The sequence below is a fragment of the Microtus oregoni genome, unplaced genomic scaffold (genome assembly GCF_018167655.1).
Source record: "Microtus oregoni isolate MIOR12 unplaced genomic scaffold, Mior012 000010F_ref0000083, whole genome shotgun sequence".
NCBI lineage: Eukaryota > Metazoa > Chordata > Mammalia > Rodentia > Cricetidae > Microtus > Microtus oregoni.
The window spans coordinates 45,982,770-45,997,824 of NW_024543069.1; the positions used below are offsets into that span (position 1 = coordinate 45,982,770).

General features: G+C 42.0%; 1 protein-coding gene across 4 annotated transcripts in view; it reads left to right on the forward strand.

Annotated features, from left to right (window-relative positions):
• Positions 1-11,311: 11,311 nt before the first annotated feature.
• Ect2 (epithelial cell transforming 2) overlaps positions 11,312-15,055 on the forward strand; it is a 56,152-nt gene continuing 52,408 nt past the window's right edge. For 2 of the 4 annotated variants that reach the window (XM_041659452.1, XM_041659456.1), the window contains exon 1: positions 14,145-14,302. In XM_041659452.1, the coding sequence (XP_041515386.1) occupies positions 14,271-14,302 (32 nt within the window). In that variant the 5' untranslated portion in view covers positions 14,145-14,270. Of the gene's footprint in view, positions 11,461-14,144; positions 14,303-15,055 lie in introns of those variants that run through there. The other 2 variants (XM_041659453.1, XM_041659455.1) reach the window with 2 other exon arrangements.

Sequence of the window (15,055 nt, forward strand, 5' to 3'; positions counted from 1 at the left end):
ATGAGTAGAAAAGGTAAGATCACACGCTACACCACAAAGAGCAACACAACACCAGTAAAACCTAAAGACCCTACAACAGCAAGACCTGAACAACCAAATATAGATGAACCAGAAGAAAATAACCTAAAAAATAACTTCAAGAGAATGTTTGAAATTCTTAAAGATGAAATGAGAAATTCCCTTAAAGAAATTGAGGAAAAGACAAACAAAAAATTGGAAGACATCAGGAAATCTCTCAAAGAAAACCAAGAAAAAGAAATCAAACATATGAAAGAAACTAACAGGACTTGAAAACTAAAATACAAACAATAAAGAAAACACAAGCTGAAAGAATTATAGAAACAGAAATCATGAGAAAAAGATCAGGAACCACAAACACAAGCATGAACAGCAGAATACAAGAGATGGAAGAGAGAATCTCAAGCGCTGAAGAAACAATAGAGGAAACAGACTCATCAGTTAAAAAAACATCAAATCTTACAAAAGATTAACCCAAAATATCCAGAAAATATGGGACACTATGAAAAGACCAAATCTTAGAATACTAAGTATAGAAGAAGGAGAAGTTCAACTCAAAGGCACAGAAAATTTACTTAACAAAATCATAGAGGAAAACTTTCCCTACCTAAAGAAAGATATGCCTATGAAGATACAAGAAGCTTTCAGAACACCAAATAGACTGGATCAAAAAAAAGTCCTCTTGCCACATAATAATCAAAACACTAAACATACAGAGTAAGGAAAGAATATTAAGAGCTGCAAAGGAAAAAGGCCAAGTAACGTATAAAGGTAGACCTATCAGAATTACACCTGACTTCTCAGTGGAGACAATGAAAGCCAGAAGGTCCTGGTCAAGCATTATGCAGACATTAAGAGACCATGGATGCCAGCCCAGACTATTATACCCAGCAAAACTGTTGATCACCATAGAAGGACAAAGCAAGATATTCCATGACAAATCTAGATTTCACCAATACCTAGCCACAAACCCAGCCCTACACAAAATACTAGAAGAAAAACTCCAACCCAAGGAAGATAGCTACACCAACAAAAACACAGACAGTTGATGATCTTGTTACAGCAAATCCCAAAGAAGAAAAAAAATGCACAAATTAACATCACCAACGATGAAAACTAAATTAACAGGAGATAGCAACCACTGGTCATTAATATCCCTTAATGTAAATGGACTCAACTCACCTATATAAAAGACACACAAGAGCTAGTTCCAGGACAGGCTCCAAAACCACACAGAAACCCTGTCTCTAAAAAACCAAAAAAAAAAAAAAAAAAAAAAAAGGCTAATGGAATGGATACGAAAACAGTATCCATCCTTCTTCTGCATATAAGAAATACATTTCAACCTCTCAAGGTGGACTTGGTATTCCCATGTTAGACTCGAGCATATTGTGTTTCAAAACATCCATCAAAGCTCCTTTTACTGAATCATTATTTATCTTACAATATAAATCTCTGTCTCTAGCTGCCACTTACACGTATTCAAAACCAAAAGTATCATTTATAACAGATCGATTTAAGTGTATGAAGACTGTCTCGCTGTTTTTTTCGATACGTTTTACTTGAGAATTTACCAAGCCCTACAGTTTAGAAGTATATACACAGGTAATATTTATTTGTTATGCATGCCATTTGGACATATGAGTTTCTTTCATTAAGGTAATATTAGGCAATCCTGTCTTCTAAGACAAGTGACTGTCACTACATTAGCTGTGTCATCTTGCACTTGTCATGTCTAGGCCTGCTGACTGACCCCACCTGGCAAACTCTCACCACAGAGTGGCACCAAGGAAAAAAAGTCCCTACTTCAAGGGAAGTCATGGCCAAGCAAGTCCTGTGAATTATTCTCACATGCATGGGACAACTGAAAAACAAAAGAAGTTAGAGGAGCCACGGGTTTCTCTCAAGCCCAGATGACCCACAAGAAAAAGATTCTCACAAGATCTTCACAGTTTAAAAAAAAGTGATTAATTTTAGCTACTTGCACTGTCTTAAGACCCGGCAGGAAGATGTCCAAAGAATACAGTGACTGATGCGATTCTTTAATGGTATAAGGTATCACAATCCTTGAACATTAGACTTAAAACCATATGAGTTGTTATTTACACAGCTATTTCCTTTTTTTTTTTTATTATGTATACAATATTCTGTCTGCGTGTATGCCTGCAGGCCAGAAGAGGGCACCAGACTTCATTACAGATGGTTGTGAGCCACCATGTAGTTGCTGGGAATTGAACTCAGGACCTTTGGAAGAGCAGGCAATGCTCTTAACCGCTGAGCCATCTCTCCAGCCCCAACATAGCTATTTCTCATTAATGATTTTATTCTGGACAAGTTCTAATACCTCAGGCATTGACTCAGTTAAACACTGCAATGCCTACCTGAAGCCAAGAGAGATAGGCCCACTCTTGTTTTTAAATGATGGTTAAATTTCCTCCCTTTGTCTGTCTGTCTGTCTGTCTGTCTCTCTCTCACATCTGGGAGGGGTCTTATACTGCTATGTTAGCCTAGTGCCATCACTCTCAAGACCAGCCTTGGATGTGGGACTGCCTTCTCTCTGGAGAAAGGAACAGGCAGTGGAGGTCCTGACTGGAAAAGCCTGAGGCTGGAAATGGAGTAGGGATGGTAGGCAAGTGTAGACTGGAGACCAGGGCAGAAGCATCAGCATGGCTGCCACATGAGGCACATGAGAATGCACTGTGGAGAACTATCAGGAAGCAGGAGAAAGGGAATTGTGAAGCCAAGGTATTAACACTAAAAGGATTTTTTTTTAAAGACTTATTTATTATGTATACAACATTCTGCCTCGATGTATGCCCACATGCCAGAGGAGGGCGCCAGATCTCATTACAGATGGTTGTGAGCCACCATGTGGTTGCTGGGAATTGAACTCAGGACCTCTGGAAGAGCAGCCAGTGCTCTTAACCTCTGAGCCATCTCTCCACCCCCTAAAAGGATTTTTAAAGCTAAAACCTGACTAACATGGAGTGTAAAGTTTTAGTCTTAAAAAAGCTGTTAACATACTGCAGACAATTAGAAAATACAGGTTAATAGTCAGATATCCTCAAGATACTGATATAATTAATTGCAGGATAAGCCTTACTCAGTTCCCTGTATAGGTTTTTAAAGTCAAGCTTAAAACAAGTAATTAGTAACAAAGTTTGTCTAATCAGATATACCTAGGCAGCCCTAAAATACTTCAGAGGTCTGCAGAATATGACATTTAAAATAATAATTAAAAAGTTTATATCAGACAAAGACTCCCAGATCCCAGCAGTAACCCAAGGTCTCCAAAGATTATGGGACACCACGATGTCTCCACCTGGATAATGACGATGGTAATCACTGGGAACCAACCCAGACTATGAACATTGGAGAATTGATTGTGGCACTTTTGCCTAGACAAAATATGGTCAGTCTTTTCCATGTCTCTCTTCCACAGGAATCTCTCACCTTATGGGTCTGGTGAAGCCTGCTGTTCTGATACTTCTGCCTCCAGTGCTATGGAGACCTGGGTATGACTATGTATTGGCTGGTCCCCATTTTTTTTTTTTATAGATTCAGAGGCTGTTTGGTTTGTACTTATTTGTCCTTTTGAGATCTCTGACAGTATTGATGGCTATAGCTTTGTGAGTTTGGCAGCATAAGAAGAATGTTCTAAGATATATAAAGGTCTGGAGATATAAAGGTTCATAAACTTTAAGGGTTTCAAATGATAATTTAAGATATAAGTGCAAGTTATAACGGTATACATAAATAACTAAATAAAATTGCTTCAGATTTCTTTTCCCTTCTATGTTATAACTCTGATAAAGCTGACAGAGCAATGATATGTACTGTTTGGGTCACAAGCTTAAGATTTAAATTTTTTTTTGGTTGTCTTCGGAATATAGGCTTACATGCTTTTAACCCAAATTTACAGTTTTTGTTAGGACTCAAAGATATGAGTGTATTTCTGTTGTTTTACAGATACCTGTTATCTATTTTTTCTATGATTTTTCAATATGGGCCTAAAAGTTTCAAATGTGTTATTTTCCTGTAAGTACATAAATTTTTAACTTCTGTTCCTAGTTTAAACTTGTCTCAACAGGTTCCCACTTGGCTGGCAGACACATCAAGCATCAGTTGTGACTACAATCTGCCCCATATGACTGGGAACCCAGGGCTTACTGAAAGATGATGTGGACCAGTCCAGCCCATGGAAATGCTCAACAGTCCATGAACCAGATGCTCTCAGTAATACCCCATTTCCTAAATCCCCTCCTCGTTTTTGACTAGCATTTCATGTTTGTTAGGCCCTGACAATGATGTCCCAAAGTCAATCGGAAACAGTTCCAAGAATACATCACCATGTAACCCCTGGTTGAGATGCTAAATCAAAAGAAAAAGAAAACTCCCTTACATAGGGGGACTATATGCAGCACTGGCTTTAAAAAAAAAATGTTTTTTCTATGTTGACCATTCTGGGGTACTAAAAAAAATCCATGGTAAAAACAAACAAACAAAACAAAAACAAACAAACAACAACAACAAAAAAACAACTGTCCAAATGCAAAAGAGAACAAGAGACAAATCAAGGATGGCTATTGCCCCCCCCCCCCCTTCATATTAAAGCAAGATGGGGGCCCATGATTGGGATCTCATAGTTACAAAAAAGGAGGGATATGAGGACCTGACTTTGCAAACTCCATTTTAAAGAAGGGCTTCATCTTAAACCATATAATGAGCTGGGAGGTGGGCAGATCTCAGTTCCAGAAATGTGCTGTGATTGCAGAAATTTGATCAGATACCCTAAAAATGGCCAGTTAAAAAGATAGGGAACAGGGACATAAAATTTAACCAGGTCCAGATGTTCCTAGGAGGCATCCTGTCCTTGAAGATACCTTGTCAGTAATTTATGGTTCGTTGTTAGGTTTTCTTGCCCAAAAAACTGACCAATGGGTTCAGAAACTGCCTTATCCTACGCCCTCCTTACCCAATCCCAAGACGACAGGACATGAACTCCCCTGATTTCCCCTTTAAAAGTTCTCCCCTCCCAGGGCTCCCTGCCACACTTTCTGCACCCACCCTGCTGGGGTGCTGGAAAAGTGCTGGTACAAACTTAAGTTTGAATTAAAAACATGTAATTTGCATTGGAAATCTGGCTCTGTGAATTCATTTGGAAACCAGAAACTTGGGCATAACAAAGGGGGGAAGAAGGCGTTAGGTATTTAAAAAGAAAACTAAAGCTGGGTGGTGGTAGTACACTCCTTTAATCCCAGCATTTGGGAGGCACAGGCAGGTGGATCTCCCGAGTTCGAGGCCAGCATGGTCTACAAAAGTGAGTTCCAGGCCAGCCAGGACTGTTACACAGAGAAACCCTGTCTCAGGGAAAACAAACAAGCAAACAAAAACCAAACCAAACCAAACCAAACAAAACAAAAAACCCAAACCATATCAAACCAAATAAAACTAAAAACCCCTCAATTGTACTATTTACTTTGTAGGTAATTTTGAAAGACCCTCAGAGTGGTCCTTCCCTCAGGAGGAGACCCCTAACCCAAGGAACAGTCGACACCACTGGCTGCAATTAGCAAGAGGTTTATTGGGTGGGCACAGGTACCTGTGGGCGGCAAAGTCCTTTTGGAGGACTTGCACCCTGCAGGCTGGGAGAAGGTCTTTTTATAGGAAAAGGGTAGGAAAAGCAGGCATACAGAAGCAATGCATGGTTACAGGGATCTCATTGGTCAGTTCGAATGAGGCGATGGGTTCATTTAGGGGACAAGTTCCCCGGAGACATGAAGGTCTGATAATAATAACAGACTTGGCCCTATCTAGGGTACATGTAGTTTTTCCCAGAACTGTTCGTTCCCCTCCTAGGCCTGGTATCTGACCACAGATATCCTGTTTGACCACCTAGGAGTACTGACTTTACCTTGAACTTACATTTATTTGTGTGAAGGCTTTGCAAAATGGCATTACAGCAGCTAAGCTGGGGTCTTTCAATTTATTCTAGTTTATACACAAAGTAGTAGCTTTTAGAACCAAATTACTAAATAGGAAAAACAATCGCTTTAAGATCAGACATAAACCATCTAGATAGTGGTGGCACACACCTTTAATAAATCCCAGCACTCGGGAGGCAGAGGCAGGTGGATCTCCGTGAGTTCAAGACCAGCCTGATCCACAGAGTGAGTTGCAGTACAGCTAGGGTTGTTCCACCAAAGAGAAACCTTGTCTCAAAAAAATAAAAAATAGCCGGGCGGTGGTGGCACACGCCTTTAATCCCAGCACTCGGGAGGCAGAGGCAGGCGGATCTCTGTGAGTTCGAGGCCAGCCTGGTCTAGAAGAGCTAGTTCCAGGACAGGAACCAAAAAAAAAAAAAAAAAAAAAGCTACAGAGAAACCCTGTCTCGAAAATCAAAATAAAATAAAATAAAACATCAAATATAAGAAAACTAAGTCAATGGATTGCGGCTCTAGCTTGTTATCTGAGTGTTTACCTAACAAGCACAAGGCCCTGGATTGGATCCCCAGTACAGTATAAACTGGACGTGGTGGTGATGCAGTAATCCCAGCACAGTGGGAAATAGAGGCAGGAGGAACAGCTGTTCAAGGTCATATTCAGGGAGGTAATGAGCTAGAGGCCAGGCTGGGAACCACACCACCTTGTCTCAAATTGGGGTGGAGAGGAGAGAAAATGAAGTCAATCTGAGGTTTTTGATCTATTTTGATACAAAACTCTTAGAATATGGCTGGTTTTGGTCCAAACAGCTAGTATCAGTGTTATAAATATCACTGTAAACAGTACTCTGGAAGTTCTTGAATGTCAACTTGTACAACTGATAAAGTTTAAAAAGGAAAAAGAAGAGGTGTAGTCATTACACACTGGTTTATAAAAAATACTCAGGGCTGGAGAGATGGGTCAGAGGGCAGGAGCATTGGCTGTTCTTTCAAAGGGCCTGGGTTTGATTCCTAGCTCCCACATGGTGTTCCTGGGGACCTGATTGTTAAGTTGGGAGAGTAGGTCCCAGTCCCTCGCATCTATCCCAGCCCCCAGACCTGGTCTGGACCTCAAATCCCAGCAGGCCACGTCCTGGGGGTGGGGTCAGGACCACTCCCCAGGATATTTAAGTGATTCCCTCAAAAGAAGAACACGTAGTCTCCTTTTCTTCCTCACGGGAGTCGCGTTCCTGCGGCTTCCTGGTTTCTCCCTCAGGGCCACCTGAGAACGCAGATCTCCTATTAAACCTGGATATTTCTTAATTTGGCTTGATTGGGAATTTTTGCATTGTCAGGGAGCTCGAAGTAGGAAATATTCCTAACACTGATGTCTTCTTCTGGCCTCTGTAGGCACCAGGTATGACTGTGGTATATAGACATACTTATTCACAAAACATCCATACACATAAAATAAATTTTAAAAAGTATACTCAGGTACCTAGCTTGTGTTGTAGGAAATAAGACATAGATATATATATCAAGATAATGAAATATTTACTATTTCTCTTTTCTGTTTTTCATAAACACGTGTATGTGTGCGTACGTGTGTGTGTGTGTGTACATATATACTTTGGTATCTATATATGGCATGTGTTTGGTTGGAACCTCCAACTCACACCTGCATGATCCAGAAAGCTCTACTGCTGTTTCTCTCTTCAAACCCTGCCCACTCAGAGAGCCTCTGAACAAAGGAAAGTCGTCAAAAGCCCAGTTCTGAATTTTTGCAGCTTCCTCTGAAGTTGCCAGTTACCCAAGTACCCACCTTAAAGTGCTCATCTTTTAACTATACTTGGGCACAAACCCAGCCACCCCTCACCTACAATCTACAAAATCTACCTGGTTTTGTTTGTGGGTACTTCTCAGGCCTCAAGCTCTGGGACTGGAGAATTCATCCAGGAATTGCTTTGCTCAAATACATCTTTGCTCAAATAAATACTTTTTCAATTTGATTTGGTCTGGCTTACTGCATAGTTGGAGAAATCTATTGGTACAGGGTGGGGGGGAACCTATTAGTATATACATATATGTCAGTATATATACATATATACACATTTTTATTTGTTTTGTGTAGTGGCATTTTGGTGCGGGACAATTGTCTATATTCTGTCCATTATGTTTTAAATAAATGCTGATTGGCCAGTAACCAGGCAGGAAGTATAGGCGGGACAACCAGACAGGAAGTAGAGAGGCCGGTCAATGAGAACAGGAGAATTCTGGGAAGGAAGAAGCCCATTCCTCCCCAGTCCTGTCCCAATCATAGAAGGAAGATGTGATTGCCCTGCTGAAAATGGTCCTGAACACAGATAAAAGTAATGGGTTAATATAAGTTATAAGAGTTAATAAGAAGCCTGAGCTAATGGGCCAATCAGTTTATCATTAATATAGACCTCTGTGAAATTTCTTCGGGGCTAAATGGCTGTGGGACCTGGTGGGAGGACAGAAACCAGGCAGGACAGAAACCCAGACAACAGCATTTCAATTGTATTTTAATAAACAAAGCTTGCCTGGGGATCGGGAGAGTAAAACAGTCTCACAGGTCAGCCTTGCAGACCAGGCAGTGGTAACACACACACCTTTAATCCCAGTAGCCACACTAGCTGCCACAGAAACTGGGCGGTGTACACCTTTAATCCCAGAACTAGAGAGAACTATAAAATGGGAAGAAACAGCTCTCAGACAGTCTCACTCTGAGATTCCTGGAGGCAGGATTGCCATTTTTGGACTGAGGTGGAGGTAAGAGCCAGTATCTGGCTGCTTTGCTTTTCAGCTCTTCAGGTTGAAGCCCAATTTCTCTCTCCGAGTTTTATCAATTGTTCTTCAGTTATGTTTTGAGACAGGGTATCCTATGTAACCTTGTCTGTCTTGTAACTTGCTTAATAAAGACCAATGTACATGTCTTTTTTATATTTCACATTAAAAACACTTTTAGATTTAAAATGTTTTTTATGTGTATTAGTGTTTTACTGTATGAATGTATAAATATCATGATTGTGTCTTATGCCCACAAAGATCATAAGAAAGCATAGGAGTAATTGTCTAAAATATTCCCCTCCCGAAGAGACAAGCCCTGCTTCCTGAAGAGGCAGCTTCTGCCTCCCCCTTCTCCCCACTTCTCACCCCCCCCCCCCCCGCCTCTCTCTGCTCTTCCCCCTTCTCCCCTTCCTCCCTTCCTTTTCCCCTCTATAATCTACTAAATAGATATGCACTTTCTCTGCATGCCGTGCCTAGTAAGACTCTGTTCTTCACCTGCTGCAGCTGATGCCAGTTAATTTTTACCACAACAACACTGTTTTCCTTTACATCCATTAGATATTTCTGGGTTCCTTTATATTTTGAGACAGGGTCTCAGAGTCCAGGCTGGCCTGGAACTTGATATGCACCCAAGGATGACCTTAAACTGTAGCCACCTGTACTCGGATGGGATTACAAGTGCGCACCACCACACCCCACTGAAGCCTCCACAGGCAGGACCTATACCTCATTCTTGGTGGGGTTTTGTTTGTTTGTTTTTTGGAACAGGGTTTCTGTGTGTAGCTTTGGAACCTGTCTTAGAACTCGCTCTGTAGCTCAGGCTGGCCTCAAACTCACAGAGATTCACCTGCCTCTGCCTCCCAGGAGCTGGAATTAAAGGTATGCACCACAACTGTCTGGCTCTAATTTATGCTTTTACCCCCAAGCAAGTCCAAGGCTTGCTGACAGTTAATACATATCTGCTGAGTAAATAAAAACTTGCAAGCGAGATGGAATCTCCTGCTCTTTTCTCACGCGTGTGCCGCACAAGCTTTGGAAGGCAGCTTGACTGCATCCTCAGCAGACAGTTGGGGAAGCTGGCCTCCCTAAGGCAGTCACAAAGAAAGCGGGCTGCTTCCAGTTTAAAGTACTTTAGAGATGAGAATGTTTGGAATGCCAGACACACCCAAGCTTAAGTATGCAAGCAAGCTCCAGAGGACAATTTCAATGCCCATTTTTCTTTTCTTCCTTCGTAACGGCTAGGACAGAATTGTACCGAAAGGCAGGCCTTAGAAACTGGTAAGCAGAAAAACAAACAAACAAACAAACAAACCTAAGATTACAGATTGTTTTACTCATTCTCTGAAGTACACGACAAACTTTTCAAATTGCTACAGAGTCTGACAAATCTAGAAAGAAGTTGTGTTGTTCTTAAAGTAGTAGTTTTTACTGGAGAGTTGGCTCAGTAGTTAAAAGCACTTGTTGCTCTGGTTCGATTTCTAGCACCCACAAAGTGCTAATCCTCTGTAATTCCACTCCCGGGGTATCCCGGCCTGCTGCTTCTAACCTTCAAGGGCACCCAGACACTCAGAGGACGCAATTACATTCCGGGAAAACACATACATGCAGGCAAAAATATCAAGCACATAAAATTTAAAATAAATCTAAATCAGGGAAAATACATACATGCAGGCAAAAAAAAAAAAAAAAAACAAAAAACCAAAAAACCAGTCACATAAAATTTAAAATAAATAAATCTGAAAAAAAAAATAGTTTTCTTCCTTCTATTGAGATTTGGGGGCTCCGCAACAGATTCACTGCGCTTTCATTTAAGTCAACATTCACTTGGTAGTTTTTTGTTTTTTTCTTTTTGTTTGTTTGTTTTTTTTTTTCTAACTAAAGATAGTTGTTTTGAGACAGGGTCACCCTGTGTAATCCAAGCTGGTCTTGTCCTCCACCTCCAGCATCCTCCTCCTCAGAGGTTGGGGTCACAGCTACACCTAGCTAGAAGTGCATTTTTTTTAAACGATTCTATTGTAGAACATTTTTGAACGTAGAATACTGTAGGAGAGCAATACTGACCCCAGGAAAAAATTGGTCACTTCTTGTCTGTCCTGACTTCCCAGGACCTTCCCGCGCTTGGGGCGAGGTGGGAGGAGCAACCCTGAGGCGGTTTTGCCTCCGGAGATTCTAGAATCTCACAAAATTTTAAATTGCTCAGGTGCAAGCTTGGCTTTAAAAACAGAACCTGGGAAGCAATAAGAGCGGAAGGACTTGGGGCGCTTGGTGCTGTTTCTTGAGGTGGAGGCGATGGTAGAGAGGGACTGGTGCTCAGGAAGCTGTGCTGTTTACTGAGTAAACAAGCGGTAACCACAGAGACACCTGCCGCTCTAGAGGGGCCGCCGCCCCCTCGAGCCACATCCGGGCACTCCGCTGACGTCCGCACGCTGCAGCCGTTTAGCTTATTTGAAAGCCACGCACAGCCAATCAACCGGCCCTGCCTGGAGGCGGGCGTTGGGCTGTGACCAATCAGCACTGCCCTCGGGGCTCCAGCCTATGGAGAGGAGGGTGGTCGAGGGCGCCAATCAGCATGGCTCTCGGAGAGAGCGGCCGGATTTTTGAATCGGCGGCGGCGGCGGCCTCCCTCGAGCCATGGCGCCAGTGAGGGCCGTGAGGGTGTGAGGATAGCGGAGGACGGCGCCGGAGCGGCTCTCCTTTCCGTTTAAGCGTGGTGAGGACTGCGTGGGGTGTGCGGGACGGGAGGGGATGCGGTGCCCGAGCCGTGGTTGCGGCGTCGGAGGCAGCCTCCCCGCCGCGGTGGGCAGCACGGGCTACGCCACCTTCTTCCACCCTCCGTCCTCTCCTCTGTCTCCGGCCCGGTCTTCCGTCGTCGCAGTCCGAGTCCGGGTCCCCCTCCTCCCTGTCCTGCTGCTGCCGGGCGCCCCGGGGTGAAAGGCGCAGTTGGAACCGGGATTTTGGCCGCCCGCCCGCCCGCTGCAGCCTTGAGCTTCTCTGATTGTTTTGTGGTTTCCCACTGGAATTCCTGCAGAATTCCGATTTTCGATTTTTTAAATATAAAACACGGGTCGCCCCGCCCCCTTCCTGGCCACAGCTGTGTGTGGTTAGTGGTTAGGGAAGCGCTATCAGTGGGGTTAGACCCGGCTTGGAGAAGCCGCGTGAGCGACTGCTTTAGCCACAGACTGGATAATGCAGTCCTTAGTACTCAACTGTTAGGATGGCTACAAAGGTTAAACGAATGGCAAGGAAACAGATTTAGGATAGTGCCTGGAAAATATTAAACTCTTAAGTAAATGAGAACTGCTAATCACAATTACTAAAACATTCACTATTGCAATTTGGTTCTTTACCCTGGATAACATTTTTATGAGGAAATCAGTTTAAAAGAAATGTGTTGTGAGACAGGTTCTCGGGGAGCCCAGCACAGGTTTGTACTGTGGAGCCGACGCGAGTGCTCGGATTACAGGTGCACTTTACCATGCCTGGTTTATGGGTTACTTGGGGATGACGTCATGCATGCTTCTGCTAAGCTACATCCCCAGACAAAGATGTGTTGTTTGGTGATTCCTGATTCTATTTATAAATAGTAAATTTTATTTAATAATATTTAATATTTACTTATTATATATTTATTAATATTTATTTAATAATAAATAAATGTTTATTTATAAACGTCCCTGGCCGATGTGAACATGAGAAAAAGCGACGGGTGCTTTCCAGTCTGAGATCCGATTGTTTTACGTTAGTTATAGCATTAATTTACCATGTAGCTCTTGTACTGTAAATTTTGAAGCTGTTTTGGAAATAAATGATATATGCAGTTAAGCCTTTGACGTTAAAGAGGGTCATGGAATCGAAAGTATCACTGAACATGGATTGTAAAAGTTTGACTGTGGTGGCTCACGCCTTTAATCCCAGCACTCAGGCAGCAGATCTCTGTGAGTTTGAGGGCAGCCTGGTCTCCAGAGTGAATTCCAGGACAGAGAGGGCTACACAGAGACCCTGTCTTGAAAAACCATAAACCGTGTCTTAAAAAAACATATATAACATACATATACATATATTATGTGTGTTATGTATATTGTGAAGCCTTGACATTGGCATATAATCATGGGCTGCGTTTTGGCCTTTCTTCCTTCCTTTCTTTCTTTCTTTTTTTTTTTTTTTTTCTGAAACTGAGAGGTTGGACCCAGAACTTCTTTATGCTTTCTCACTAAGGTACACTTCAAGCCCTAGAATGTTTTAGTACATTTATATAATATGTAATGATCAGATGAGGGTAATAGCGATGTTACTGGAAGCATTTATCATTTCTTTTATTGGAAACATTCAAAGTACATTTTACTAACCTTTTGTTTTGTTTTTCAAGACATGGTTTTTCTGTGTAACAGCCCTAGCTGCCCTGGAACTAACTGTAGACCAGGCTGGCCTCAAACTCACAGAGATCCACCTGCTTCTGCCTCCTGAGTGCTGGGATTAAAGGTGTGCACCATCACTACCTGGTGGAAAGTTGTTTTAATTAATTTTTTTAATTAATTAATTAATTATTCTTTTAAAAAAATGTGTATATTGGTGTTTTACCTGCATGTTTACCTGTGTAAGAGTGCCAGATCTTGGAGTTACAGGTAGTTGTGAGCTGACATGTGGGTGCTGGGAATTGAACCTTGTTCCTCTGGAAGAGCAGTGAATTTAATCACCCCAGCCTTCCCTCTAGCCCCAGGGGGATGCTTTTATATCGATTAAGCATTGTGTTCTAACCATTTCATTAATTCCTGCTGTTGGCTCGTCTGAGGTCAGGTTTCCTGTGACCACTCTGCTTTCAATACCATGAGCAGCTCAGATCTTTTTTTATTTTTTTTTAAAGATTTCACTCATTCACTCATTCATTCATCATGTATACAATGTTCTGCCTGCATGTACACTTTTATGCCAGAAGAGGGTAGCAGATCCTATTAAAGATGGTTGGGAGCCACCATGTGGTTGCTGGGAATTGAACTTAGGACCTTTGGAAGAGCAGCCACTGCTACTGCTCTTAACTGCTGAGCTATCTCTCCAGCCTCTCAAATGGTCTTCTTGATTTATTAGAAATTTTTGATTTTTTTTTTCATTTTTTGTTTGTTTTTGTTTTGTTTTTCAAGACAAGCTTTCTCTATGAAACAGTCCTGTCTGTACTGGAACTCAATCTTGTAGACCAGGCTGTTCTCGAACTCACAGATATCCACCTGCTGCTGTCTCCCGAGTGCTGGGACTAAAGGCGCACACTGCCACTGCCTATTTTTTCTTTTTTGATTTTTTTTTTTTTTATACAATACAGTCTGACCATTTCTTCTGGATCCTATCCCACTTCCCCACCATCCAACTCCACAGCTTCTTTTCTTTCTCTCTTTAGAAAAAAGAAAAACAAACAAAGGAAAACAAATTAGAATAGAAAAAAACACACTGGAAGGGAACACAAAGAAAAAGCATGAGAAGCATATACCCAAGGAGAGAGAGACACGCACAGAACACCCATAGAAGCCCAAAATGGAAAACCGTAGGATATCAACAAAAGACCAGTAAGGTTAAAAAATTTCCTGACAAAGTATTAGTTCGTTTTCAGTTGGGCAGCTACTGTTGAGTGTGGAGCGTGCCCTTTGTGGTTTGTGCCCAGTGAGACTCGGGGGGAACACTGTATTTCTCTGTTGAGTGGTTGTCATTTGGTTAGGGATGGGACATCGTGTCAACTTCCTCCTCAGTGCTGGGACCCCATTTGATTTGTGACCTCAAATGTACGTCAGTCCTGTTGATTTAGAGGGTATTGTTTCCTTGGTGTCCTCCATCCTCTTCTGATGGAGACATCTATTTAGGATCTCACTCTGTGTATATGTCTGGCTGTGGGTCTCTATTTGTTCCATCTACTACTGGCTCAAGCTTCTCTGATGGTGGCTGAGCAAGATACTGACCTATAGAATCATTATGTTGTGAAATTTCTTTAAGTGACTTAGAGCCTTGTGTTTTTCACTGGAAATGATTTTTAGGAGATGTAGGAAGAAGACTATGGAATTTGTAATTGTTTCTGAGTAAAGACAACTATTGGAACACTTCTGCAGTGCTTTAGAGTAATGGTTGCCGTGGGTAGACAATAAATGATAGCGAGTTGTGAGTATTGTATAAATATGAATTGTTACTCGTCATCTCAAAATACCTACTCATTTCCTGTCACAACCTGGATTTGAGTTGTAATCTATGTCTGCTTCCTTTATACAGAAATAGAGATTTAATGCTGACCTGAGCCAGGAAATAGGTGGCTGACTTTTAAGTGTATGATT